The following is an 11592-nucleotide window of genomic DNA, read 5'->3' as shown; positions in this document are numbered from 1 at the left end:
TATATTATGGCTGATTCACCGTAATTAAACCAATGGTACGACCTTGAAATATGTATATATAGTGTCGTAATAAATATTTTATATATATATATATATATATATATATATATATATATATATATATATATGAAGTGAAGGATTTGAAGAGATGTAATGCTGCTTTGCAATGACTGCATGGTTTTCATGTTCACTAAACTTTAATGAGAGGAGTGGGGTGGCATAATTTTGGAATCCGGAGAAATACATAAATATAACCTTCGTTTATTCATGCGTCCCCTCTCGAACATTTCAGCTTAGTAAAGCAATTATTTGTTAGTTTGCGGATGTACCATATCCGTCATATCTGGATACTGGTTTAAGTTAGGTTCTCCAAAATATACAATATATTTTAATGAGGTTCTCCTGTGTATCATTTTTTGGGGGATTTCATTTCTGGTAAATTTATAAAAATATTTTTTATTGGCCAAAGTTTAAAGCTCATAGTATCAACGCCAGCCTAAGGATCTTTTCTGAGCAGAACGCACTTGCCAATCCTTGTCATTGATATCCCAACTCACGTTCAAATATCATGTTTGCATTGCAGATGTCAAAACTTTATCTTCAAAGAGCATTAATTATCTTTATTTCTTCGAGTATTTCTTTTTCGATGTGAAGCAGATTGTCTAATGCAGAAACGTAAGATGCGGCCGTAGCCGAGATTGAACTCAGTACATGAGTTTGTAGTGTAATTCTAATCTTTTCATAGCTGAATACTTGATGCTTCGCTAGGTGCTATCAAAGGTATTTTTTATCGTGACGCCATCACGATTGGGTTGCCTACAATGGTTTAAGAGAGGCCCAACTCCCCTAAAGAGAAGGATATACCACGCCAGTTTCCCAACCTGATATTTTAGCCCACGGTACATACAGCGCCTCATCTGCCCAAATGGTACCCATCTGGTACTAGCCAGGCTCAACGTTGCTTAACTTCGGTGATCCGGCGGGAACCAGTGAGTCAACGTGATTGTGATATTTTGACGTTTTTATGAAGAAATGGTGTTACTTTTAATAAGTTCAAAACGAGAATTTCCTTCTTTATCACGAATGCGTTTATCCTCACTTTTCCCAAATTGAAAAACGTTAATCTGTCTTTGAAGGAGACGTTGCTTAAGTAAGCTTCTAGACTCTTGAGTTTAATGTTAAACCAGCAATTGAAGACTCACATCAGGTCTGTTCTTAACTCATAGAAAAAATACTCTGGAATTTAATCGTTCAATAAACTATAATAATGATGACGTAATTGTCTATGTGTATAGGATCCAAATATTTTACTTCAGAAATGAAGTACTACTGCTATATTACGGTAGGTTCGATGCAGATCAGACTTTTTTGTTTTGAGAGATTACAAAACTGAATTATACATCTAGAAGACAATGTCTTCTTCCTTTCCCTATAGTTTCTTTTTAGAGAAAACAAGTTGCTATCCTGTATCTACTCTATCGTTATTTTCTATGATAGGGTCTCGACTGAGTTATAATCTTTTATTCACGGTATAAAACATTTACAAACCTCGCCCAGATACAGTCACAGTAAATATGTCAATTTCCTCTTCTGTATATTGATAAGTAAAGCGAAATTTTAGGAGCAAAGTTTTTTTTTCCTGAGAAATCGTTGAATTGTCTTTTAATCACATTCAACCACCATTATCAATTCTAACAGTGCTATTTCACTGTCACGCTAACAAATTATATCATCAAATAGCCTTTGGGCCTTGATATGCAGGGACTCGTTAGTAAATAAAAGTGTATATTATCTTACAAAATCAGGTCTGTTGTTACATCTGACGCATTCAATGAGCATGTATGTATATAAAAAATGAACAAAAACACTGTCCATTAATTTTTTTACTGAAAAGAATTGTTAAAATCAAACGAATAATTATGTGATTTCTACATAGAGTCGGCTGCACAAACTTTTACTAAAGACGTGTATGGTAAATTGATGAATGCATATCCACACCATTATTCATTTATATTTGTATTTAATTTATTATCTTCCCATGTCCCATGTTGTTTATTTAATCATCCAATATTGATCTACATGTGCTTCTACCATTTCCCGCCTGTTCGAAATGCAATCAATTGCACGGTTCCCACTGGACACTCGGCTGGACCTGGTGTCTGTTTTGCATTCTTCTGGGCTTTGATTTACTGCATTCAATTATGAGAAATTTTGGATTCGTTATATTCACTGCAACAATTTTTAACGTATATTTATTTTTATTTAAAATGATATTGCTCATTTAAATGTGCACATCATGCGTTCGAACATTTAGTAGATACAGATATAAAGCGTTAGATAATATATTTCGTTGTACGTGATCAAACTCTTAAACGAATCAACAGATCATTACGACTGTTGGAATATTAATTATCGTGAACATTGTGGATAACATTATTTAATTATTCATTTTGTAAACTTTGCATAAATATGTGTGCGCTTACTGAAACTTACATCCTCCATTATAAAGCTTTAAAATATGGTCGATAAAAACGTTACTAAGGAAGAGGGATTCTTTTCATCCTATATTCAGTTATATTAAGTTATTTTAACATAAAAGGATCGTAAGATTGAATAGTATTCATATATTGAATATATTTTAAACTAATTATGAATTATGAAATATATATTTTAGGCAACATGCATATTATTATTTATTAACGTTTGCAGTTTATCTGTCTTCTTCTAAGAAGAAAACAGGACGTAAAAATGTTAAACTAATTGTTGCTAATGACTGTTTTCCAATGAATATTGGACTAGTACCTATTTATGCATCTATTTATTTTTCCATCTCTCTCTTTCACTCTCTCTCCTCTCTCTCTCTCTCTCTCTCACTCTATATATATATATATATATATATATATATATATATATGCGTGTGTATGTGCATGTCTGTATGTGTATGTGTGCATGTAAAATATAATGACTGAAAATAAATAGAACTCTTTGGTAACTAAATAAATTCATTCATAAATAGAAAGAAGTATTGACGTTTAATTCTATCTAAGTCTCTTCCGTGAATACAACGTGTGCACGCTAAAATACGAACACAGGAATTCAATGTCTGTTAATGTTTTATACTTGTTTTAAGAGAAATATTTCTACATAAGTAAAGTTTTAAATTCTTCGGTAATTCCAGACATACCCCATAGGAAATATATTTTTTCTATTTGTCTACATTTTTTATGTAACTAGATAATCGCATAACTTATTCTTAACATGACCAATTTCAGGTATTTTTTTTTTTTACATAACAAGGGTTAAGCTACTAAAAAAAAAAAGATTTTGTATCTCAAACAAGTTTTATCCAACACCATTATCGGCTAACTTATATTCCGTTACACATAATCATCATCATTATCCTCATCATCATTATCATTATTAGAAGTAGTATTGCATTTGTTAGTGCTCTTATTATTTTTTATTATACATGTTATTGTAGGTGGCTTTGTTTGTATTATTGCTAATGTTTATTTACAAATATTACATTTTTTACTATTGTCAGTTTTACTGTAAAAATTATTTTATGATTATAGTTTTTCTTAATATTATTACTATCAGTATTATTATTATTAGTTATATTTTAGTAGTACTATTATCATTAAAAATATTATTACTTTTTATTATAACTATTAAAAATAATATTACTATTATTAATAGTATTCGTATTAATTTTTGTGATTATTGATCTTCGCATTAATATTGCTGACATCATTCTCACGTAGTACTTATTATCACAAGTTCTGACTTTTCCCCCGGGAAACGGCACAACAAAAATAGACTAGCAATAGCATTCAAACACGGTAGTGTTTTAATATACGGTAGTTTTAGTCATTTAGAAGTATTTTAAAGTTTCATCACTCACTCATTTTTCGACCAAATTTCAAACAATTAGTACAGTTTATAGATCACCTTCTCAGCTATCTTGTGAAAAAATAATTCCCAATTTTCAATCAGTGAAACAAAAGTGAGGATGAATTTTCTGGTGTTCAAAATCGTAAAAATTCGTAAGGAGGTGAGCGACGCTTTTTAGGACGGGTTTCCATAGCAACCTCCACGACTACTGTAACTACTAATTCAAAAAGAAGAGTAACCAGTGAAACAGAACTAATGAAAAGGAGAAAAGTGAGGGGGATTTTATTGAAAGCAGACGACAGCCGTACATTGTTATTAAATACGTGTTTCTGGGGGAAGAAAAAAGTACACTGAAATTAAGCAAAGAACAAGTGAATTTATTGGAAGCTTGGAAAAATCATGACCTAGATTAGAAACATGCGAGCATGACATCTAATATGGAAAAGTAAAGAAGTAGTTGTTAAAATTAAAAAAGAAAAGGACAAGATATTCTAGTAAAAATATAATAAATTTATAACTTAAAATATTGCATTGCTCCCAGGTCCACTCTGACCCGGAGTGGTTGTAACTGTTAGAGTCCTAACTACGAGTTAAATAGAAACCGACTTAAAAAAAACAAAAAAAAAACAAATAGACTCTATTAAAAAATTGTTCTTCAAAATTTCTGGATTCGGCATTAAATAATCTGAAAAGGTTTGATATGCCGTAAAACAAAAACAAACAAACAAAGTAGAATATCTTATCCTTTTCTTTTCTAGTTTTAACAACTAGCCCTTTACTTTTCCATGTTTAAACTTGACCATATTACTTTTCATGCTCGAATTTTTCTATTGTAATAATATAATTATTTGTTTATAATAGGTTTAATGTTTTGACATTACTGATCATCGAAACGCAGGGTTATTGTAAATCAAGCCATGAAAATTTGCGCATTGATTAATTTTTCTCTTATGCATGCGAGGAATAAAGGCTTGATATTTAAACGGAGATATTTTTGTATTGGTTCTTTTTTATACTTCAAGTTTTAGACCGTGATAACTTTGAAATATCTTTTGTTATACAACAAAAATGGCTTATATATGTTTTATTATATATACTTATAATTATACGATACTAATAATAATAGTAATAATAATTACATGATACTACTACTACTACTAGGACTACTACTACTAATAATAATGATAATGATATAATCATAATGATAATAAAAATAAAACAAATAATAATAATTACCATATTTTTAATATGATACTGATAATGAAAACAACAATACAAACAACAAAATAATAATATAATAATAATAATAATAATAATAATAATACTAATTATAATAAGTCCGCCATAAGTAACTATGCCTACGTTAACGTTGTAAATATATGGCGCCTTATAAGAAAAGCTATCCATTCATTTGATAGAAAATGCAGAAATATGCAAATAAATATTTTATTTTCACCAGGTTACAAAGGGGGACATAAATTCATGACAGCTGACACGTTAATCAAAATGAATGATGAGAAAGAAAAAAAGGTATTTTAAGATTTGAAGGCGCAAACCCTATAGGACATAAACAGTAATTAATAATCATTTAACGGCAAGAAAGCAGAACGTATAACAAATAGAATGCATGCAAATGAAAGGAAAATATGAGATTTCAATTTCAGATTCTTTAGCTGCCATCTTAATATAATAAATCATTAAGTGAGATTTTATATTTTTATTCACAACTATCCATATTGATTGATTAGCTTCAATACGGAAAGTGTTCTTTATATAAATATATATATATATATATATATAGGTTTAAATAGATAGGTATGCCTCTGTGCATCTCTCTCCCCATTCTCTCTTTGCATATGTTAATGTATGCGTGTAAATGGTTATGCAAGTAAATAAATGCAGCAAATGAAGGAAAAAACTGCTCTTTGTTCATTCGCTTTTATAATTGCCTATACGTTTTGTTGGATTTAAATGTTGTCATTCATATATTAATATATGTGTATTCAATAATGTGTACATATATGCGTATATCTGTACATACGTATATTTGTGTTATATATATACACTTGTGCCCGATATTATTCATACCTCCCCCCTTGAAAATTGAGTTTATTAGGTGTAACTTTGTAAGAATTATTGTTTACGTCCATATTGATACATATTCTTAATAAACCTCTTCGGATCATTTTCGTCATTTTAAAATCTCGGGATACTTGTAATAAAAGAAATATACAGCTATTTATAAAATCTGCAATGTTCAAAAATAATCATACCCCCTTATTTGTTCAGTATTAATCGAGTTTCTGACTGTTTGTTTCCTGTTTGATTCTTATTTTGAATGCTTTTATACAACCTTTGATTAATTTCATTGCGTTTTTTGCATTTTTCAGAAATCAAAATGATATCAACTGAAAACCAATAAAAGAATAAAAATTATTAGAATGGGGAAGAAAAAAGAGCTTAGTAATGATCTTAGGACTAAAATTGTGAATTCACATGAGGATGGTTTAGGTTACAAGTCAATTTCCAAGAAATTTGAGGTCCCTACAGCAACAGTACAGAGCATCATCAAAAAATTCCAGAGGCACCACACAACAAACAACTTGATTGGTAGAGGAAGGAAAAGGAAACTGTCTGCTAGAGCCACCAGGAATATTGTAAGAATTGTTAATGCAAATCCAACCACCACTACTAAGGACATTTTAGAAAATCTGGAGTCTTCTGCCATAAAAAATATCAAGGCAAAGGACTCTGCATGAAAATGGTCTGAAAGGAAGAAGACCAAGAAGGACTCCATTGCACACCGGAAAACACCTTGCAGCACGTCTAAAGTTTGCAAGGACCCATGTGAATTCTCCAGAGTCCGTTTTCTCAAGTATTTTGTGGACTGACGAAACAAAAATCGAATTGTTTGGCCATATGGATGCTTCTTACGTTTGGAGGAAGAAAGGAGAAGCTTACAACCCAAAGAACACCATACCCACGGTGAAACATGGTGGTGGTAGCCTAATGTTTTGGGGCTCCTTTTCAGCTAGTGGTCCAGGTAGTTTGGTCAAGATAGATGGAACCATGAAGAAGGAGCAATATTTGGAGATACTCCAGAAAAACATTAGACAGGATGCGGAGAAGCTCCATTTAGGACCAAACTGGGTCCTTCAACAGGATAATGATCCAAAACATACTGCCAAAATAGTCAAGAAATGGTTTGAGGATAATAAATTTAATGTTTTGGAATGGCCTAGCCAGAGTCCCGACCTGAACCCTATCGAAAACCTCTGGCACATATTGAAAACTGAGGTTAAAAAGCGCAAACCTAGAAATTTGAGGGATTTGGAGAACTACTGCATTGAAGAATGGTCAAAAATCAGTGTTGATGCTTGTAAGAACCTTGTTGATAAATATCCAAAACGGTTACAGGCAGTTATTAAGAATAAAGGGCATGCTATTGACTATTAGTAAGAGAGGTATGAATAATTTAGAACTAGTGCCATTATTGTTTTTCTTTGTATAATGTTTCAAACTTGCATAATTTATTTATTTGTTGAGTTTAAATTAAATGCTTATGCTTGATTTATTGTTTGAAATCCCTTTAATATTGTCTACCTTCTGGTTTGAGCAATATTCTTATAGAAATCTCAAAGATCCGAGGGGTATGAATAATATCGGGCACAAGTGTATATATATATGTGTGTGTGTGTGTGTGGGGGGGTGTATTGTAAATATATATATAAATATAAATATATATATATATATATATATATTTATGGTAAAACTGGTAATTAGAAAGCACCTGAAGAGAGTGCTCAATACTATTACAGAGCAAATATGTATTTTATTTTTTATTACCGATTTATCTGTTTAGGTACATATATTTCGGATGTTGGACCATGTTTACGATCCAACAGCCTCGCCAGACCTTACAGAAATGGTTTCTGTATTAGTATTCCTAATACTAACAACAATTTCTGTAAGGTCTGACGAGGCTGTTTGATCGTAAACATAATACTAACAACCATTTATGTAAGGTCTGACGAGGCTGTTGGATCGTAAATATGGTCCAACATCCGAAACATATGTAATCAAACAGATAAAATGGTAATAAAAAATAAAACACACACACACACATATATATATATATATATATATATATATATATAATGAACTAATTTTACCCCTATTATTTTGACCTTAATAGGATTAAAAATCAAGACATTTCATGCAAATGTAATACGCACAAACTGCAGCACAATATCTGAGGTGTGTTATAGGCATATTATCTCTGCACTTCCTCGATAATCATAGATTCCTATATTTTTCCTGCTGAGAGTTCACTGCCACAATCGGTTAAAATCAATGGAAGTAGTAAAGTCTTTTCTCTCTAATTAAATCCTCCTTCCCCGCCACCACTTACACCGTTTCCGGGATCGTTCACAAGGGACAGTTACAAAGGAACGCTGGTTTGGGTTTTCTTTACTTCGTAGTTGCTTATAAAAACTGGAATGGAATTTTACCGTGCCTTTCCGTTCTATGCTTCCTATTGGGTGAAACGCACCACTGAATTAGCCGATACCGACATTCCCACAAATATTAATTCTTATCCCATGCTTACTTTTACATTGCTTAATTACCATTTATATTACTTAAACAAATTGCATAACATACGTTTCAAACACTCTCTTACAAAGAAAATCGCGTTTACTAAAAAAAAAGCGAAACGAAATAACCTTTGATTCCATGTTTTACTACAAACTCAATTGGTCTGCAATTCCCACGTACGTATCCAAATTTAATTATAACACGTTTGTTTCTCTTTCAGCGTAACTTCATCGAATAACACTTAGCAGCCGATATTCAGGTAACTGGACTTTTATATCACATTGCATTATACAGCCGTTCACTTCTTCCATGTAATTTTATCGATTACGCCATTCACGTAAAACGCGCTTACATAATGTATTGTCCATTTAGGCTTACCAAGTTCACTGTCTTCCACTGTAGAACGCCGGATTTTAATAATTTTTTAATGTTTTTCTTTCTTTCATGAAATACACTAACATGCCCTAAACTAGCCGAATGCCACCTTTTCGTTAATTATGTTTATTTAAACAGTTGCCAAAAACCTGAATAGATTTTACCACTTCCTTCCTTTCAAATATTTTTCTTAAAAAACACATGCATTCAGTTTCACTTATTCGCCAGCGAGTGGGGAGAATGAAACCATAACTTATAATGTATGATTTTTTAGCAGTGTTTGCTATACAAAATTAATGATTCTTTCAATTTTCCGCTCAAAAACATTCAGATACAATTAAAGCCAAAATATTCAGTTTCATCCGATTGCCAGGGGAAAAAGAAACAAATAAATAAATAAACTGAGCTTCATTTCTTTGCCGAGAGGGGCCTACTGGAAACATAAACAATGTCATTTTTTCCCAACATTTTTACACTAAAAAAAATGATCCTTTCCTTTTTTTATAAAAAAAAATATAAAGCATCATTTCCGTTTTATTTCGTTTTGTAGTTGCTTAAAAACTGGAATGGAATTTTAACGTTCGTTTCTTTCTATGCTTTTTACTGGGTGAAACGCACCATGGACTTAACCGAATCGAACTAACCTTTGATTTCATGTTTTACTACCAACTCAATAAGTCTCCAAGTCTTACTTATAACACGTGTGTTTGTCTTTTAGCATACCCTCATCGAATAACACTTAGCAGTCACTTTGAGACTCTGGAATAGCATAAGGACACACATCCTCAAGTAACCTGTTTAATAGAAGTCGTGGAAAAACGTTTCCAGCAGCTTCCAAAAACGTGATCCCACGGTAGTGGTCACAGACATTCTTCTGTCTCTTTCCTTTAAACAGGGTCACTAAGACGCTATCAATCCAATCCTGTAGAACATGAGCACCTGTCCAGATGTTCGCAACAAAATCAAGGATAGCATGAGTAATATTTACACCTCCAATCTTAAGAAGTTCGACCGGAAAGCCATCCAAAACAGGTGCCTTGCCACCGCTGACTTGTGCGATAGCCAACTGAACCTCCTCCAGACTATGCAAATGATCCATTCTGAATATGATATCACATTGTGGTAGGCCATCAATTGCATCCGCATTTACTGCTGAGGAATGGTGAAACACATCAGTAAAGTGCTTTTGCCATCTTTTCAAGATATTTTCTGGATCCTTAATGACAACAAAACTTTCGATATCAGGGGATATATTGAAAAGGTAGAAGGACCAAATACTTGGCGAAAGAGTCCATAAAATTCCTTCGAATTCTTTGTGTCAAACGGCTTTTGAATCTGCTCCGTTATATTAATCCACTATTGGTTTTTCATTTTTCTTAGCTCACGTTGCAATGTGGCTTTGATCTCTTTGTATTGTCGCAAATTAATTGATTAGAACACACACACATATATATATGTATGTATACATTATTATATATACATACATATATACATATACGTATATATATATGAATATATATATATATGAGAGAGAGGGAGAGAAAGAGAGAGAGAGAGAGATCAGCCCCAGTATGTGTAGTGGAAATAATATAGCATCAGTTTTTTTTATTTTAAAAATTTTTCAGTGTAAAGTATTACACGGTTTCAGAGGTATCAAACCTAAATAATTAAGTTTATTAAAAAAATGAAATATAAATTATGTTTCTATTACATTTATCATGGAGCTTGGAATGTGTGTTCTCATTTATAACAATAATTTTAAATTTAATAAAATACATATATATTATTGACGCGCACGCATACGCACAGAATATGTCTGACTGAATATTACTCAGAGTTTTAAGTGGGACAATTATTTTACAAAAAATTATGTAATTTATTAAATATTTTAGTTTTTGTGGGCAGTTCTCGTGGATACACACTCTGAATAGTAAACTTTACAAAAATTGATGTGTTATGTTAATTTTAAAAAATGCCATATTCCTTAAACAATTAAGTAAAGCCAGAGCCTAATCAGAAACCTCCTCAAATTAGGCGTTTACAATAAACGTAAAGAACTTGGATAATAGGGCTGCTGAGCGATAGTTTTTGTGTAATCTTCTCTACGACGACTGGGAGAAAATCGTAAAATAGTCTATTTTAGAACGCTTTACACACAGTTAAGCATGACCATTTGCATGTTTTCTGCGGCAGAATTTGTCTGTCAAGAGTTGGTCTACTATACTAATTTCAATTGCAGCAACAAAGTACGTGAATATGAATTAACAGTAGAACATATTTAGTTACAAAGGAAACAGTATTTCATATATGTAGGAGAACTTTTAAAAGAAAGTCAGTACTGCTGAGCAGACATATGAGACCACACCTCATCCGCTTAACAATTCACCACGCTGACTTTATGCACCCTGCATTTCTTCGCTTTCGTTTGCTTTTATTGTAAGGTGTAATGTAATATTACTCACACTTGCTGCTTCCGAGAAGTGCGTTTGGCTTTACAAACACTCGTCTAGCTGAAAACACTATCAATAATTCACCCCACTCTTTATCTGTGCCTAAACCTAAACGTAGATTTCATGATCAAAGCTTCTTTCTTAGAACTGCACGCCTGTGGAATTGTCTTCCGTTTTCCTGCTTTCCAGCTGTCTATAATATGGTTGTCTTCAAGTCCAACGTGAACAAGTTTCTGATGAGCCGTTACACTTAAGTTAACAAATTTACCGAACTTCC

General features: G+C 32.1%; 1 protein-coding gene across 1 annotated transcript; it reads right to left on the bottom strand.

The window, feature by feature from the left end:
• Window positions 1-9604: 9604 nt before the first annotated feature.
• On the bottom strand, window positions 9605-9964 carry LOC145283988 (uncharacterized). Its single transcript, XM_080133084.1, has one exon. It carries the CDS (start codon window positions 9962-9964, stop codon window positions 9605-9607), a length of 360 nt encoding a protein of 119 aa, XP_079989210.1.
• Window positions 9965-11592: the final 1628 nt, after the last annotated feature.

This window comes from Euprymna scolopes, chromosome 8 (genome assembly GCF_053919585.1).
Source record: "Euprymna scolopes isolate OS-2025 chromosome 8, ASM5391958v1, whole genome shotgun sequence".
In the NCBI taxonomy this organism is placed as follows: Eukaryota; Metazoa; Mollusca; class Cephalopoda; order Sepiida; family Sepiolidae; genus Euprymna; species Euprymna scolopes.
This window is presented reverse-complemented; position numbering and strand designations above follow the sequence as displayed.